This window comes from Engystomops pustulosus, chromosome 1 (assembly GCF_040894005.1).
Source record: "Engystomops pustulosus chromosome 1, aEngPut4.maternal, whole genome shotgun sequence".
In the NCBI taxonomy this organism is placed as follows: Eukaryota; Metazoa; Chordata; class Amphibia; order Anura; family Leptodactylidae; genus Engystomops; species Engystomops pustulosus.
In genome coordinates, this window is record NC_092411.1 from 75,008,109 (window position 1) to 75,027,717 (window position 19,609).

General features: G+C 40.1%; 1 protein-coding gene across 2 annotated transcripts in view; it reads left to right on the plus strand.

Moving 5' to 3' along the window:
- The window catches only part of ADGRD1 (adhesion G protein-coupled receptor D1), a 430,427-nt gene that overhangs the window by 224,234 nt on the left and 186,584 nt on the right, over positions 1 to 19,609 (plus strand). For both annotated transcript variants that reach the window (XM_072144407.1, XM_072144408.1), the window contains 2 exons: positions 5,946 to 6,019; positions 9,601 to 9,724. In XM_072144407.1, coding sequence (XP_072000508.1) covers positions 5,946 to 6,019; positions 9,601 to 9,724 — 198 coding nt within the window. The remainder of the gene's footprint in view (positions 1 to 5,945; positions 6,020 to 9,600; positions 9,725 to 19,609) is intronic.

Genomic DNA, 19,609 nt, shown 5'->3' on the forward strand with positions numbered 1-19,609 from the left:
GTCCAAGTGGTGGAGGCTGCAATTCTGGGCTTAAGTCTCCAGAGTTGCCCTGTGTGCCAGGCAGTAGACCTGAGGCACTAGAGGCTCATGGGATAATTGGCTGTGGCAGCACTAAAGGTGTGCTGCTCACTCTCCTTGGGATAAGATCCCAGCCTAAGACCATGTGCTCTCACCCAGCAGGGGATTTTATACTCCCCCTTTTCAGGTGGTAGTACCTCTCCAATAACCTTCCAGCTTCCAAAATAGACAAATCATTGGGCAATTACATACACCAGTTAACTGTTGCCTTGCCAGGCAGTATCTATAGCTGCAATTACAGGTTCTAGAACCTTCCTAGAGAGGTTATCAGTCTCCCTAACAGCTCCTGACCTGGAGAGGGCACTAATCGCAACTACCAACCTGCCTATGCATTGGCAGAGGTGTTGAGCATATTGCTTAAAGGGCAAATCATGGGAATGTCTATGTAAATGAGGGAGCTATTGGGGACCACAAGGGATAGAGAACTGCCCTGATGCCTTTCTTCCCCCCAACATCATCACCTGCTGAATCATCCATCACATGACTGAATCACAGCAAGAGGTGTCTTTTGACATTGCTGTAGGTTCTGAGAGTAGGTGGTTATTTGCGATGGTGGACAATTGACAAATTTTATCTGTACTACAGATAAAATACGGTTTTACAAAATAACATTTTGATATGCCTGCAACTTTATAACAACTCATCACGTGAAATTTGCCTAATCTATCCATATTTGTAAGCCAAGCATAACCATGTCTTCACTATTTTCCTTGGGTGAAAAAACTGTAGGTTTTTCAGTATGCTTAACTAACGGATTGGTCATTGATCCTGCCACTATCTAAGCACCATGTTACACTATGTTCAGGCAGTATTTTATTGACCAGATTTTGAGGTAGTCTTCATGCCCGATTTTGTTGTTTTTGGTATTAGCAGCAAAAAAAACGACAAACAGACATTTTTATTTAGCAGTTCTAAGATGGTAGACTGCATAAAAATTCAATCCAAATATGCTGAGCCTGACTTGTATACTATGTATAGGACATACAGTGTCATAGTTATTGGATATGACAACCAGCCGTAGTTACATTCAGGTCCTCTGTCTACAGGAAATATTGCGGGAGAACAGAGCTAATACTCCCTGCTACCACAATATTACAGCAGGAAGAGGGAGAGGGGAGAGCCGGAGGAGCAGGGGAGCATGATGCAAGTGCTTTCGTGGGAGGGGCTTAACAGCCAGAGACAAAAGGGTTTCTGCTAACACCCCTGGAACCCTTGAGCTTAATTTGCATAAAGTGAAAAGTACACTTTTTTTTTAATTTTAACTTTATACAGTTGTCCAAATAAACATATTACTATATTCACACTGCTGGGAGCTACTGAAGTGTGAATGTTTTATAGCAGTCAAAGTAACCGGTAGTTTACCTTTAAGTAAATCTGACTTTAACTTGAAGAGGTTGACTGTACAATAAAATGTAGTGATTAAAATGCATTATTTAAGAGGAATGCAGTAAACCTCTTGCTGCCTGTTGAAGGCTATAGCCATCTCTCAAGATAAAGGCAATAACCCTTGTAAATATTTGTTTGGTATTTTCCTAAAATTATAGCTCATGGCAGACAGTTAATTTAGCAGACAAATACAGCCTAGTGTGACCCCGTGTGAAGTAATGTTCCTCATACTTTTATCAGCGCTTCACATCTTTTCTTAATACAACAGCTGCCCAGAGCAAAGCACTAAGAGGAAAGGATGCTTGTCTAATACTTTATGAGAGCTTTTTCTTTGTAATGTGTTGACTTTTTACTATCCCTAGGCAAAGGATTTTAGGAAATCAACCTTATCTCCAATTTTGTTACAAGATGTTCTTATATTACTTCTCTTTTTTCCATTGCATTTTGTGCTTTACAATTGTCACATTCCCACATGGCAGAATGTTACTAGGCAATATTTTCTGCTAACCGTTAACATTTCTAGAAGGTTTTACTTCTATCTTATGATAGTAAGGATTGGCTTTTTTGCCTTGATTTTTATTTTTATATAGTTTATTTGATGCTTTACACTACACTAGCAATAATAATAAGTATCTGATCTGAGCCAAAAAAAATTATAATACAAATGTTGAAGCCATGGTGTCTCTATAATAATAACAGCTACAGCGCCCCCTAGTAGTGCATCAGTTGCAATACCCCTCTGCTTTAAACGAAACCTACCACTGCTGATGGTAGGTATTAGATGTAAACACCGGGCTCCAGCTCAGGGAGAGTGTTTAAAACACTAGCAAAGGTAAGCTCCGGCACCAGCTCACCCTGAGCTGGTGCCCGGTGTTTACATCTAATACCTACCATCAGCAGTGGTAGGTTTTCTTTAAAGAGTAACTGTAAAAGGTTTTTTTTTGAACCAATCAATATTTCTTGGGATGTAAAACAGATTTGCCTATTATCATTGTTACCTATATCCTGTAGTTTCTTTGCTATACCCCTCAGACTACCTCAGTTCTGCAGTAGCTGCTTCCTCAGCATTTGCTGATAAGCCTTGTGAGTCCGTACTTTGTTTATAGTTTCTTTATCAGTTGGTTAAATGGTAGAGAAGGGGCTGCTGCTCCCTGCTCATAGAGGAGGAGGCCATGTGACAGAACTCTTTGTGTATGTAGCAGATATAGATGTGATCAGAACTGTGAATACAGATGTTTCCTGCACAGAATAGTCAGGTACAAGAATCTCCATCCCAGTCTGTGATTCTACATAACTTTCTCAGTCTCTCTCCTCTCCTCATGCTGCAGCCCTTCCTCCAGCTTTTTATCGGCACTTTCTGCACTGTGCAGATAAGCTTTTAACCCTTAGTGCTCACACAGCACAGGGTGTAGACTGTGCTCAATTGCTTTCTTTCTGCTGCTTGAACCAGCCATCAGCCACTATCTTATATACAAGGTTTATACAAGGTAATGGAAGCTGCCAGGCTAATCACCATATACATCCTGTATGTGCACTTTGCAGTGTTCAGTGGATTTACTTGTGTAAACTAAATGGATTTAATGCTAAATTTCTTTGAGAGAGAACACAACGTATAATGGGATCTGTGGGCAAGATAACTGACCCCCTTCTTTAAGCTACCTATTTTTTAAGGGAAAAAAGGGGGTTAAAAATTATTCAGATGAGTCTGAGCGGCTCCTCAGGCTCATTTGCAAAATTTTAAAGCCAGGGCATAAGAATCTGAAAGAAGAGCAGATCCTGCTAGAAAGGGAACACATTAGTATGTCAGGGTGCTTGGTTTACAATCCTTGATCCTGGTGATAGATGCCCTGTAATGCTAAAGGCTGTGGTGCCTGCTTTGTAATGTTTCTGCTCAGCTTCTCTGTGTGCAGGCCCTGGAAGATGTATGGAAGCACCATCTGGAAGCTCTTATGGATCTCTTAGGTCATGTATTTCCGTTAAGAAAGAACAGACCTGCTGTCAAATTACTTTGTTCTCTGCATCACAAATATGTCTGTTTTTTGGACTACCGCATCTTTATATACACATGGGTCACAAGTCAGACATGTCTAATGGTTTCAGGAATCACAGAGTTCTTCTGCTGTAAGACGTCCGTTTCATAGACACTTAAAGAGACATTGAACGCCTCAAAGAAAAGGGACCTAGCACTGTCACCTGAGAATGGACCTCTGATAACAGTACCACTGTTACAACCATGATGGTGGGCCTGACCTCCACCAAATGTTATGCTAACAGCAAGTTGTAGAGAAATGCACTATGATTTACATCATAGTTTTATTATTTCTGTCCATTATAGCTTTTCCAACATTTTTATTTGATTATATTTTAATCTGTATGCTAATAAGGTAATTGGATCAACAAAGTCATATCCTTAGTATCGAAGCACTGTTATTTTCATCTAAACCACTTCCTTCCATGGTTACCTCATGCTTAGAAGACACGTTTCCTGCTTATCTGATGCAAAGGGTAGTGCTCCAAGCAGGAATAGCATTGCTCCAGGTGCTAAAGACAAACCCTGGGTGCACCAACTACCTCAATAACATACAGATAAAAATATACATTTTTCAGAAAGGGTACAATGGACATAAACAGGAAAATGGTATTTTGGAAATCACACGCCATCCTCTACAACAGGGTTCCAGTAGATTATAAAGCTTGATGGTAGGCTCCCACTAAATACAGACACGCCACTTGGCAGTGCTATGGGAAATTGCTTCAGAAGAAAAGAATATAGCATTTCTGGGGCCATATGTCCATTACTAAAAAATCTTGGAGATCTTTTAACCTACTGAAGCATAAACTGTTCCTAAGACCTAGTATATGGAAGCCAGTCATGTATAAAGTGTGTAGGATTTTTATTTCATATGATGACCATTACTAATGTACGTGACTGAAAGTTGTATTCCTTCCCATACATCTGAATATGTTCAATGGACTGAAAACACGTTTTTCTTCATATGACAGCAAGTGGGAGGTGTTCTGTAAAGTTGTTGTCATAAAATCAATGACAGGACCATAATCAGAAGTAGCTCACAGATGAACTTTCATGCTCAGTTAAACCAGAGAAACATATTATTTTAAACAAAAGCCAATTTACTCTCCATGGAGAGTCCGCTTGTGGATTTTCTTAATACAAAACGATTGCAGATCAATGTTTTTAAATGAAAAAGTTCTCCCTTTGTTCCTCTGACATATTTAGCACTGCCACACTTCCTCCAATTCCTCTATATAATGCCAGTTTGCTGACAGATTTGTTTGTAGAATAAAAAGGTTTTGTCTGAATTATTTCTGAATTAATTGTTTGGAAAACTTAAAACAGCTTTGTTTTTCATCCGTGGCCCCAGTTAACTCTAAAGTGACACTATATGACAAAACAGAGACCACACATGTTCAAATGTTACAGTGAAAGTATTACTTGTGCTTCCTTGTTTTGATCACCAATTAAATAGAATCAGTTATCTTGTTTCCATTTTTTGTGAGTATAAACACCAATTACACAGAACAAGGAGTAAATATGCATGCACACAGGATTGCCATGTACTGGCACATACTACTTGCACATACCACAACCCTCTGTCCTTGCCTACTTTCCAACCCTGCACTAAGCCATAGACAACAACTGGATGGTGGCCCTTACCCTGGATACGTGTACAGTACAGTAATAGAGCAAAAGAAACACAAGACAGACAGCAGGGCTAAATTAAACAAAACTGGGTTGAAAACCAAGATGGTGGTGAGACTGAAAATAATAAGGCAGAAGAGTCGTCAAGTTTCAGCCAAAATCACAGAAGATTATCACAGAATATCACAAAGACACAGAAAAACAAAGTCAATAGCAGACACTGATAATTTGAACCAACAAGTGTATATGGTGTGACCAGAACCACCCCAAAAGCTATTTGGAGCAGTCCTCCAACATTATCATAAGACTGTATGTACAAACTTAACCTTCTGAGAAAGGGTGCTGGTCTGTCCATCAATCAACCTTCTGCAAAACAATACACTCGGGTTAGGTACTCAGCCAGGAGAATGATCTTCATAACCATGCTCCAGCAAATACCAAGGAGCAAGTGAAGTGCAGAAAGTAAATTTAGAGAATTCTGACACAGCTGATTTTTCCTTTTTTTTGATAGTCAGATATTAAAATAGTTAGCATTATTTAGGTTAAAATCCTCCAATCCAGCATTTTTTATGTCTCATGACAGAAGCGTTTACAACTACATATAAGCTTTTTTACAACTAAATATGCCGAAAAACAGGAACAGGTACTTACAGGGTGGTTGTCATTGACCATCTGAAGGGCCATAAAGAGATTTTGGGGGATGAAAATATTGATAACCCAGATGATAAGACTTTCTTGTGGCCATATAATTCAATAATTTAAAATATGGTGACAGTAAATCCTTGACTTATTTTGTTATATGCTTTGGTGTATTTTGCAGGCTCATCATCTCTACATAGAAGCCGTCAACAATAGTAACCTTGTACACCTGTACTGCGCTTTCCTGGATTTCAGGTGAGTAATAAGTCAGTCATCATTTTTCTTGACATGACTGTTGTAGTGAATACTTGTATTGCTAATGACATAACAGGTGGAGAATATGGTTTCTGATAAGTGCATGTGGTTCCATTTTTTTAATTATTTATTTTATCTATTGGTAGTTAATCATGTGATTGCTTCAAGTTGGGGCTATCGCTCTGCAGTCTAATTTAGATGCTGATTTTAGACATTTTCTTCTGCTCCCGTGCTAGTCACAGGAGCAAGACCAAGTCTCCAGGTGTCAAAGACACCCCGAGACCCTGGGGGCTCTAATAGATGCCCCAGTTACCCGTAAAACAGAAGAAAGAAAAGAAAAAAAAGTAAAAGCAAGCAAAAAATATTAATAAAAATACTTTTACATTTCCCAATATAAATCCCTCCCACTACACTACAAAGTCGCCTCATTTCCCAGAGACTATACATAATATATATCAAAATGAGCGAAAGAAAATACGGAATTCGTTAATAATGTTCATTTTGAGTTAATTTGAAAATTAAAAAAAAATATATACTATAAAGCCTTTTATCCACTTTTAACCCAAAATAAAAATAAAAATGTTATGGCCCTCAAACCGTTAAAAATGGCCCGGTCATTAAAGCCTTCTCAGGCTGCGGTACCAAGGGATTGCGACTGGCACTTAAATGCTAGTCCTAATGATTCCCCCTCCCCACATAACACATTATTCAGTGGAAAATAACCACATGTGTGTAGCTCTTCACTCTGAGCAGATCACACCTACTATATATAGAGATGAAGGGTTTAAAAAACATACACAATTTAGACATGACGTCTTGTCAGTATTTTCTGCCTAATTAGTTTAAGCACCAAAAATTAAAAAGCTATAATACATAATTTCACAGAAAATGTCTTTAACCTCTCAGTGTGCACATATACCAACTTTTAATGCAATTTTTAAAGGAAAGCAGGTGATACACAGCATAGGAAACACTTCAAATATCTATATCTACTGAACCGAGGCATCTGGTGTCCTTTAAAGGAAATCTACTGTCTGGAATCTACTTTTTTTAGTAGATCAAGAGGTAGATTGCTGATCACTGTGTATCTGTTTTTAAACTATATTTTACATATACGCAAATTATCTTCAAAGGCTAATCCACCCCCAGAATATCTTCTGCAGAGCTGCCCTCCCTGCATGTCCATACCTCTTGTGAATGCAGCGGCATGACCCACAGAGGCGCATTGGCTCCAAGCACATTGCTGGCTAGAGAGCAGATCTGCGCATGTGCAGAACACCCTGGTCCTCTGCCAGCTTCACTGAGTTGCAACACACTGGGAGTCACTGAGCCTTTGGCCATCCTGCTACATTCAAGGGCAACATGGACATGCAGGGGGCAGCACTGCAAAGGCTATTTGGAGCATGGAGTAGCCATAGCCCCAGGATCTCTAAACCCTGAGTAGCCTCTCCATGTAATTACCATATATATCAAATAAAGTTTATTTATTTCTATTAAAGGAGTTTTTTCCATGAAGAAAGTGAGGCCCATCCACAGGAAAGTTAGGCCCAACTTGCTGATTGGTGGGGGGTCTCAGTGATGGTAACTTGGCAATGTCCATCGGCTCCATTGAAATGAACAGGGTAGCTGTTCCGGCCATCTCAGTGGTGCAATGAGGGTTGCGACGTGGGTACATTGGACCTCTGTTCTATGATCTGTGGGGGTCCCATCACAGAGATGACCATCAGTCAGCAAGTTAGGCCCTACAGAGGATAGAGCCTAACTTGCTTTGTGGGAAAGCCTCTTTAACTAATTAAGGCATGTTTAGGGATAAGGCAACTATCGGAATCTACCTCTGGATCTACTAAAAAAGTAGATTTTCTTTATAGTGGACAATCACTTTTTTAACATTGTACCAGAACTGTGCTTCTAGTTGCCACAGAAGCAGAGATATTCACTGTTAGGCTTCCTTCACATGAATGTATGATACGCCCGGTTCTGCACCTGGGTGTAGCACACGTTCAACTGGAGAGTTGAAGGGGTGAACGCTTCTCTCCCCTCCAACTCTCCATAGGGATGCATGGTGCCTGGCGTACATATGTAAAAAGATGTATATGGTGCTAACTGTACCGCGGCCGCACTATAGGCATCTATGTGGACAGATATTTGTGGCCGGATATCTGTCCCCAGAATGTCCATGTGAAAGGGGCCTTAAAGTTACAGTCAGCAGTGTAGTTTTGAATGCAGCTCACCATAAGGATTTTAACACAATTCTTATGCAATATTATGTGACTAAATCCCATGGTGATCGAGACAGAGCTGACAACTTGCAGAAGTACATGCACCTCCCGCATATGTAGCTGAACCTGCTGAAAAGTGAGCTTTAATGAGAATAAATACAAAAAAAGTGTGTTTTGTAATATTTGCACTCATTCGCCTATTAAAAATATAATTAAGTCTCACATGTCATGAAAAAAAATAAGTACTGTATATACTTGAGTATAAGCCGAGGTTTTCAGCACAAAAAATGTGCTGAAAAACTCAAACTCGGCTTAAAAGATAAATAACTCAAAACTCACCTTTCCGACGGCCCCCGCAGGTCTTCTGTGTGATCCGCCCGGCAGCGGTGGCAGGTCCGTGCGAAGTCACATGGTATTGTCTGTGCCGGCAGACGCTGACGTCAGAGCTGTGCGCCGCACGGACCTGCCGCCACAGCTACTGCCGGGCGGATCGCACAGAAGACCTGAGGGGGCCACCAGAAAGGTGAGTTTTGATGTATTTATTTTTTAATCCACTAGCTGTACCACGGGGGAGCCGCTGCCCGACGGGACGGGGGTGCCGTCGACCGATGGGACGGGTGAGCCGCCGACGGGACGGGGGCGTTGCCGACCGACGGGACAGGGGAACTGCTGACCGAGAGGGCAGGGGGCTGGCAGGCTGTATACCGGGGGAAGGGAGCTGGCAGGCTGTATACTGGGGCAAGGGGCTGGCAGGCTGTAGAATGGGGCAGGGGGCTGGCAGGCTGTATACTGGGGCAGAGGGCTGGCAGGCTGTATACTTGGGCAGGGGTCTGGCAGGCTAAATACTGGGGCAGGGGCTGGCAGGCTAAATAATGTGGAGGCTGTGACCAATGCATTTTCCACCCTCGGCTTATACTCAAGTCAATAGGTTTTTCCAGTTTTTTGTGCTAAAATTAGGGGCCTCGGCTTATACTCGGTCGGCTTATACTTCAGTATATACAGTAAAAATTGTTGTGAAATGTGAATCTGTCCCGAAGAAGAGCAGAACAAAACTGTAGTGACTTTTGGTCTTGAAAGGGTTAGGCCTGATAACCTGCTTTGTAATATTGGCAGATATTAAATACTGATGGTCAATCTTTAACTAGTCATTATTGTTTCTGTGTATTATTCACAGAGATTTGTGTTGATTTCCATTTTTTTCGTATTTTCTATTTCCATCTATAGATACAAGGACAGAGTTGATCTACAATATATAATTACATAATACAAAAAAATTTAAACCTTTTGCACATATTAAGAATTTCTTATCTTTAGGGATCTTTTCATTATGACTGTTATATAGTAAATAATATTTTCTCATAGCTCTGGTTCTGGTGTTTGGTCCAGTGAAGGATGTGCTCGTGTAGAAGGATCCTTGAATTACAGTGTTTGTCGCTGCAATCATCTCACTAACTTCGCCATTCTAATGCAGGTTGTTCCAGTCACGGTAAGAACACATTTCAGATTTTTTCAAAATTATATACTATTTTCTACAAAAATAACAGTGCCATTAATGATAATGTGGTGGAATACCTGTTAGAGTTTTTTGTTTCTAAATACTTCATGTTCTTTTAGAATGGTAGAAATTGCATGGATACATATTTAACAATTTTATCATGTAAGAGGTACAAGGTCAGCAGTAAAAAGAAAAAACAAAAAAAAAACGCACTTATTAAGTCCATTTATCGGAATATATAATTACAAGGCCCATTGTTAGGACATTAAATGGAAGAAAATGCTCTGTACAATAGAACAATAATGAATGGATTGACACAAGCATTAATCCATCTCGATCCAAAGTTCTGTGCACACATGGAATTCTGATACCTGGAGTGAAGGTACTATGGTATAAAAATTCTATTAATTTGTTGGCACTGGTACAGTCAACTCACAATACTGTACTATTTTACATATATATTCCACCAATTTCATTGCTGAATTTGAAAAGTTAGGTATCTTACCATATATACTCAATTATAAGCCGATCCGAGTATAAGCCGAGGTACCGAATTTTAACACAAAAAAATGGAAATTTTAACACACAAAAAAATTGACACCAGTATAAGCCTAAGATGGGAAATGCAACCACTACTCTCTAATAAAAGGTTCAGTAGTCTTCCCTCATCAATAAAATGTCCAGTTGTTTTCCTTCATCAAAATAATGTCCAGTAGTCTCCCCTCATGAATGTCCAGCTCCTCCAATTAATATAATGTCCAGCAGAGTGCCCCCATTAGTATTATGCCCAGCAGAGTGTTCTTATTAGTATTATGTCCAGCAAAGCGCCCCCACATTAGTATAATGTCCAGCACAGTGCCCCCATAAGTATAATGTCCAGCTAGTACTCCCCTTAGTATATTGTCTAGCAGAATGCCTCCATTAGTATAATGTCTAGCAGAGTGCCCCCATAAGTATAATGTCCAACAGAGTACCCCAATAAGTTTAATGCCCAGAAAAGTGTCTGCATAGGTTAAAGGAAACCTACCACTTGAAGTGGCAGGTTTCCGATGGCAATACCGGGCACCAGCTCAGGGTGAGCTGGTGCCGGAGCTTATTTTAGTTAGTGTTTTAAACCGCGGTATCGCGGTTTAAAACACTTTTTAAACTTTATAGCCGGCGCAGGCATGTACATCTACCGTGCGCGCGGCTACATAGGAAGTGAATGAGAGCCGCGCGCATGGTAAGCGCCGAGCGCGTACCTGCCTGCGCCGGCTATAAAGTTTAAAAAGTGTTTTAAACCGCGATACCACTAACTAAAATAAGCTCCGGCACCAGCTCACCCTGAGCTGGTGCCCGGTATTGCCATCGGAAACCTGCCACTTCAAGTGGTAGGTTTCCTTTAAATGCCCCGCAGATTGCCCCTATAAGTATAATGCCCAGCAGAGTGCCCCCATTAATATAATGCCCAGCAGAATGCCCCTATAAGTATAATGCCCAGCAGAGTGCCCCCATTAATATAATGCCCAACAGAAAGCCCCTTTAAAAAAGAAAAGCTAGTACTCACCCTCAAGTGCTGACCCCTGGCATCCCTTTTCTATCGTCCGGGCCGGCAGATGCACGTCTATGCGTTCTGCTGTCACACAAACTATAACGTACGCAGTGACACCGAACATTTACTGAAGTCTAGGTAGCAGGCCATCCATGAGTGTGAAATGATTGAACACCTGGGCTATTGAATGCATCTGGTTGGCAACTTGGAATGCTCAGTAATTCAGAGTGAGGTTGCGGTCACATGTCGCTTTTAGCGCATGCGTTTAAAAATGCATTGCAACAGCTGAAGAGAGATTTGCCTAATTAAACAGCTGTTAACAAATGCGTTTGTTAATGCAATGTTAACACATACATTAAGGCAAGCGTTATTATTTGTATTTTTTAAAAATAATGTTTTGTGTAAATTGAGAGCCCTCATTCTGCAAATTTAGTTTGCCGATCTGGCTCATCCTCATTGAGATTCTGCAACAGCTGTATTTTGTAAGGGTTCTGCTATGAAATATGGATGTCTTCTCATCAAACAGAAATCCCCCATAATTCTATACTGGCAAGGTTGCTTGGGTCTATGGAGCAGCAGGATATGGCTCAAGTCTTTTGATCATCTTGGATTACATATATATGTTGTGAATCTATGATTAGTGTTTTTTGATAGGTAAGAGCTTTTCCTTAGAAAGGTCACAGTGATTGGCTTCAGTAGAGATATGTTGCCAGGGGTCTCATTTGTGTCAAAATATAGCTCTACATCTAGGACATAAGGTTGAACAACAGAAATAAAAATAGATATTCTAAAATATCACCGCACTGTGGGAACTGGCATATAATCATTTCATTCTCACAACCCGACTTTCAATCTAAATATAAGGTAGCTAAAAAGGCAGATCATGATGGGAAAAATATGCCAGTGGTACAGTAGACCTGGAAAAACAATAACTACTTAGAAAATGCCATTTGGTGTGTTTGGGGGTTTCAAATGATGAACATTTGCAGAAGCTTCTGAGTTATATGCTAATATTTAGCATCAATGATTTACTGTTTTTAGTGTAAGCTCTATATGGTTCTTATAAAACTTAAAATAATTAAAGTGACAAATTCCCCCATATAAATCCAACATACAGTGCACAATTCCAAGAATCCATTAGTAATGCTTTCTAATAAGCATTACCTTACGAGAAATTATAACTAGTATATTTTATAGTCAGAGAGAATGGTGCTATGTGCTGCACAAAACAAATTGCACAAATAAAAGTTAAAATTTCTTCTTGAAAATCTTCAGCCCTTAAATAGTATTCATACCATAGTGATTAGATTTCCATTTCTTTATTATCTCTAAACTGTGATTTCCTTGATTTACTTCATTTCATTAAGCATGTCCCATGCGTGTCTAATCATTTAGACCGTAATGTAAAACTAGAAACAATAATCTTAGAAGAAAGTGATGACATCATTGTAGAATATTTTTGGATCCCACATTTTTGGGCATTTTTCCATATGATAAAGTAAAAGTAGAAGAAAGATACTTATTCCCATAGTCCAAAAAGATCTTAGCTTTTTGGCTTTTTTTTATATTGATATGATGATGTAGTAGCATTGCTAATACGAACCAGTCTTTTGTACATGGCACATTGTGTTGCATTGGGAATACAATTTAAAAGACTCTGGCTGCCCTTCTCATAGCTGGCAGACTGTAATTTAATCATAGGGATTATGAAGTCATTACCATATGTATTCAAATGCATGTTTAATGATGAGTTACTTGGGGAAGTTTCAGACCTACTTTCAGATCTCTATAAAATTCACATGCTGCTGCCAAAGTCAACAACGTTATCTGCCTTATGTACTTTTCTCCATAACTAAAAAAGAGGTCTCCAAAAATGTTATATCCATTTTTTACTGTGGATGTCTATACAGTTGAGCTACTAGATTAACACTAATAATAATTAAAGTGTAACTCTAAAGTTACCTGACAAAAAATAGGCTCTGGAAAGATCCTTTGACAACAATTTCAAGGATACTTTTATGATGAGGTTGATGTCTTCCTAGCCTGAGATAGAGCCTGGTACATCAATCAGCCCTACTTGTAAAATCATCCACAGCTTCTCCTGAAGTGGGTCGGCAGGCCAAACAACAGGTTACATGACTGTTGAGCAAATAATTCACTATATTGCAGTTATTTAGCAACCACAGCATATCCTGTGTGTGCATGCTTGTGATTGGCCAGGCAGCTGCCATTGGAGACAGGAGTAGAGACAGGAGACAGAGTTAGGGAGATGTTTCTACTCTTTATAGAGTCATCCAAACAGACACGGACTTCTCAACAGTTGTCCTTTTAGGAGGAGGCTGCATTAATTTGGAACAGGTGGAAATCTGTAAAAATTGCCATTTTCAGGGCGCTCTGAAGAACTGCATTAAGGTACTGATCGTCTGATATATTGCAGAGCCTGTCATAGTACTATTATTGTTTACAGAATCATCCAGTAATATCATAAAGGGGAAGTCTCCGTACAATTTTCTGGTCCACCATCATCAAGCAATATCTTAAAGTGTTACTTCACACTACCAGTCTTAGACCTATTTGTATCAGTGCTAACTTATACTACCAGTCTTATACCTATTTGTGTGAGTGTTACACTACCCATCTTAACCTGAGTGAAGTTGGCCCCCCCACCTTGTTCAAATCAAACAAAATTGGTGTCAAACGTTTGTGCTACGTTTGTGCTGGTTTGTGCAGCAGAAATTTTCGGTTGTTCCACTATCGCTTTTAAGATTTTAATGAAAGTTTCCAAAGGTCATCAGAGGTCAACCAGCCCCCCCACATTGCCCAAATCAAACAAAACTGGTGTCAAACAATAGTGCTACGTTTGTGCTGGTTTGTGCAGACAAAATTTTCGTTTGAGCCGCTATAATTTTTTATATATTCATACTTTTTTGCGGAGGTCATCAGAGTTCATTTCTTCCAAAGTACAATGTGTTTGCTAGCTCCCCCTGGTGATCAAACCAGGGTAGTGTCACTAGGTTTGTTTTTTACCAGTTCATCCTAAACACTTCAAACACCTGAACATACTTTAAAAATAATAGCGGCACAAACAAAAATTTTTGCTGCACAAACGTAGCACTAACATTTGACACCAGTTTGGTTGATTCGGTTAATGTGGGGCGGCTGCTTGAACTTTTGAACTTTTTGTGCATATATTCAAAACAAAAGCAGCACAAAATGTGCGCAGCACAAACCAGCACAAACGTAGCAGAATTGTTCGGCACCAGTTTTGTTTGATTTGGGCAATGTGGGGGGGGGGCTAGTTGACCTCTGATGACCTCTGGAAACTTTCATTAAAATCTCAAAAACTATAGCCCCACAAACAAAAAAATTCTGCTGCACAAACCAGCACAAATGTAGCACAAACATTTGACACCAATTTTGTTTGATTTGAACAAGGTGGGGGGGCCAAATTCACTCAGGTCCCATCTTAGACCTATTTGCATCAGTTTTAACTTATACTACCAGTCTTATACCTATTTGTGTCAGTGTTTCCTCACACTTTCAGTCTTGGAAGTGTTTGCATCAGTATTACCTCACACTACCAGTCTTAGAAGTATTTGCATCAGTGTTACTTAACAGCGTTAGAAGTATTTGCATCAATCTTAGACCTATTTGTGACTGTTTTAACTCACACTGCCAGTCTCATAGGTATTTGCATCAGTGTTACATCACACTACTAGTCTTTGACCTAGTTGCATCAGTGTTAGCTTACACTACCAGTCCTGGACTTATTTGCCTCAATGTTTCCACTCTCTGCCAGTCTTAGAAGTATTTGCACCTGTGTTACCTCACACTACCAGTCTTAGAAGTATTTGCATCAGCATTGCTTCACACTAGCAGTTTTATAAATATTCAGTTCAGTCTGTACCACTGCCTCCCGAGTGACTAGGCCACCTGTCTCACCATAAAGGAAGGATGTGATCCAATCACCAGCAGCACCATCATCACAATAACCAATCCTGTAAACACCATTCATTCAGCTTTCAATCACACAAATAGAGACATAGGATATTCCCATTCAGGCTGGTGGTAATGGGCAGCTTTATAGATCTCATGGCGGCAGCTGTCTCACAGCATGAAGTTCCCAGCCTGCACTACTTTACAAAGCAGGATGTCCCCACCCTGCACCAACACGTTGTGGATAAAATAAGGTGTGCACTGCCCAATGTCACTAGTCCCAAGGTGCACTGCAAAACTGACAAGAGTAAGCATTGGTTTACATATTCTTAACTGCTCAATGGGATAATGTAGTGACAGCTGGTGCAGAGTCACTTTGGCTCACATTCTTGCCTCCAGTTGTCTCCTCCTATTCAGCGTCCTCCTCTACTGCTTCTTAAGCCAGTAAGCGCAAAGCATACCAACAGTTTTAACGAAGCCATCGAGAAATGAAAGCAAGCCTTTCTGAAACTCATCTGTCTGGGTGGAAAGACCATACGCCACCTGGTCTAACTGTGGAATGGTATATATAGGAGCAGACAGATGAGTGGTTGCTGCCCCTGAACCTTAAGCCAGACAAGTAGCCTTGGGCTGAGCCGTGTACAAGCAACTCTCTTGCCTTGTACTGAACCTGGTGGTTCAAAGGAAAAAACTGAAATGTAGGTATTTTTGATCATTTATTAAACAGGAAAAACTGAAATCTCACATGGTCATAAGTATTCAAACCCTTTGCTGTGACACTCATTTTTAACTCACATGCTTTCCATTTCATTCTGATCCTCCTTGGGATAGTTCTACTCCTTCATTTGAGTCCAGATGTGTTTAATTAAAGTGATTGGACACACACATGTCTATATAAGACCTCAAAGCGCATGTCAGAGCACATGAGATTCATGATTTCTAAGGAACAATCCAAGGAGCTCAGAGACAAAATTGTGGCAAGGCACAGATCTGGCCATGGTTAGAAAAAATAATTTCTGTAGCACTCAAGGTTCCTAGGAGCACAGTGACCTCCATAATCCTTGAACGGAAGAAGTTTGGGGTGAACACAAATTTACCTCAACCTGGCGGTGCAGCCAAACTAGGCAATCATGGGTGAATTGGTGAGAGAGATGAAGAAGAACCCCAAGATCACTGTTGCTAAGCTCCATGGATCACTGCAGCTCTCCACTATTGCACTTTGTGCCAACGGAAGACTTCCCTTCCAAGACATATGAAAGCCTGCTTACAGTTTGCAAAAAAAACACATGAAGAACTCCAAGGCTATATAAAATAAGATTCTCTGGTATTTTGGGACAGAGATTGAACTTTTTGGTGTGAGTTCTAAGCAGTATGTGTGGGAAAAATCAGGCAATGCTTATTACCTGCCAAATACAATCCCAAACATATTGGTGGCAGCATTATGCTTTATGCATTATGTTTTTCAACTGCAGGGGCAGGACAACTGATTTTATTTGAAGGTAAGATGAACAAGGCCAAGAACAGAGAAATCCTGGATGAAAACCTTTTCCAGAAGAGTGCTCTGGACCTTAGACTGGGCCAAAAGTTAACCTTCCTAAAAGACAATGAACCTAAGCACACAGCTAAAATAACAAAGTAGTGGCTTCAGAACCATTCTTGACTGGCCCAGCCAGAGCTCTGACTTATACCTAATTGAGCATCTTTGGAGAGACTTGAAAATGGCTGTCAATCAACGTTCATCATCCAACCTGAGGGAAGTGGAGAGGATCTGCAGGAAAAAAGATTGCAGGTGTGAAAAACTTGTTGGATCAATCCCAAGAAGACTCATGGCTGTACTAGCTTCAAAGATGCTTCTACTCAATACTGAGCATAGGGTCTGAATACTTATGACAATGTGATATTTTCAGTTTTTCTTGTTTAATAAATTAGCAAAAATATCTACAATTTAGTTTTTTTCTGTCAAGATGGAGTGAAGAGTGTACATTAATAAAACAAATGTATTAATTGGCTGCAATGAAACAAAGAGTGATACATTTTAAGGGATCTCAATACTTTCCATAACCACTTTATCTGCACTTCAAACAAACTTTGTCCTGCCTGCCCACTGCCTCATATGTGAGGTACCACTAGGTGGAATTCCACTTTACTTATGCCATGAGGGAAATTTGTTCAATGCTGCACTGCTTCAAATATACCACCAATATGGTCAGCACCGATGATGCCTATGTCAGAGCTACTATCCCCATCTTTTTACATTTTTTGCAACTATTTTTTAGACTCCTTAGGGTACTTTAACCCTAGATGGCAATCAAGGAGTTAACACCTGCTCTCGGTGCTAGCACTGATTGCTGTTGTTGATGGTGGGTGTTTGCTGCAATATGCAGCAAATACCTACCTTGTATGGACAGGGCACTGCCCTCTCTATACACCAGCAGCTGACATGTGACATGTCGGTAAGGAGTTAAGCTTGAAGTGAAACATGTATTAGACATACAGTCATATTCATATTAATAGACATTCATATTATTGAAGACCATTTGCCACTTTTGGGCATGTAATTTTGTCTTAGTAGGAAGAAAAGGAGGAACTCATGTCAGGTCAGTCTTCACATGGTTGGCTTGGTGGGTTGCCCCAGTGGGTTTCTTTTGGACACTTTTGCAGGACACCTGTAGCAGCTCATGGAAATCAATGGAGCGTGTAGAGGAGGAGAAAACACGTAGCTTGTCCTTGCCAATGGTTAGCCTGGCTCACATGAGCCACTATACACTCCAATGCCTGAGCAACAATACCCAGGTTGCCCTGTTAATCATCAGATCAGATTACTAGGTGACCACCCTGATGGATTCAAGCTACAGGGATAGCGTAGCATCCTTTATTCCACTAGTAGACTGTGAGACAAAAATGAAGAGTTCAAGTGCAAATTAGTGGATGTACTACTTGGGGAGTTCCCGTCTGACATTATGTTTTTATTATAATGTCTTTGTGTTTATTACAGTTTTTATATGTTATTTTTAAGTACTTTCCCTAGCCCATTTTTGTCAGGACAACTGTCAACTGGTATTACCACTCTTTTTCAGCCTTCTAACCTTTACTACCCAATTTTACAGCCTTTTTTGGGTGTTATCATTTGGGTCCCCATTGATTTCAATGGGGTTTGGGCTGAGGTTTGGGCCCCGAACCAAATTTCCCCCCATATTTGGACAAACTCGTCAAGCCCAAATATTGGCCAGCCCACTCATCATTACTGAGCACTCATGCATTTCTTATCACTAGCTAATCAGGACACAGAATCTAAATATAACGTCTTTCCCCATTTACTTGCTGTAAAACACAGTTGTGACCCTAGCCTGACAAATAAATTCAATATAAATTTTACGTTCACATCCACACTAACATGCATTACAGTTACAGTAACCTATACACACAGGATATTACTTACACTTACATATACAGGCAGTCCCCGGGTTACATACAAGATAGGGTCTGGAGGTTTGTTCTTAAGTTGAATTTGTATGTAAGTCGAAACTGTATATTTTATAATGGAAGTTCTAGACAATTTTTTTTCTTTTGCCCCAGTGACAATTGGGGTTTCAAAATTTTTGGTGTAATTGGACCAAGAATTATCAATAAAGCTTCATTACAGACATCTTACAGCTGATCATTGCAGTCTGGGACTATAGTAAAGCATCCAGAGAGCTTCACCAGAGGTCACAGTGGGCAGAGGGGTCCGTCTGTAACTATGGGTTGTCTGTAAGTCAGGTGTCCTTAAGTAGGGGACCGCCTGTACATATATCTATGCACAGTTACACAGATAGACCTATACAACACAGCCTTATGACTACTCTGCACACTACCTGCTAAGAACCATTCCGAGAAATATACACAGAAATAGAGTACAAATAATTAAAATTTCCTCAAATTCTATCCCCTCAAAAAATACTCTTTCTGAATGCAATAAGGCCAAATATGTGTACTCTGCATAAAAAAACATTGCTGCTGCAATACTTAGGAACGCTATGCAGGTACATGGGTTTGTCATTTTTGTAGCAATGGGCAAATAAGGTATACCTAGTCAAATATGTACGATAGCTTATTAGCAGCAGTAATTTGTACACATAGTTATATATATCAGAAGTAAGAATGCCATAAATCGACATTTTGCCCCTTACTCATGTTTTCTTAAAAGGGATTCGTCAATTTTGGTCCCATGAAGGATATTTTTGTGTAACAGACATTACAGATGTGCAAATATTTCCCTAGTGAATGGCCCACATCTTCCACTTCCAAATCTTTGCAGAAACTACATTTATATATAGAATTCTAGGATATTGCAGAGGTATCAAGGAAACTTCTATTACTAATTTTGTGATCACCCATGAGACTTCTTCTTTCAGAAAAATTCACTTTCC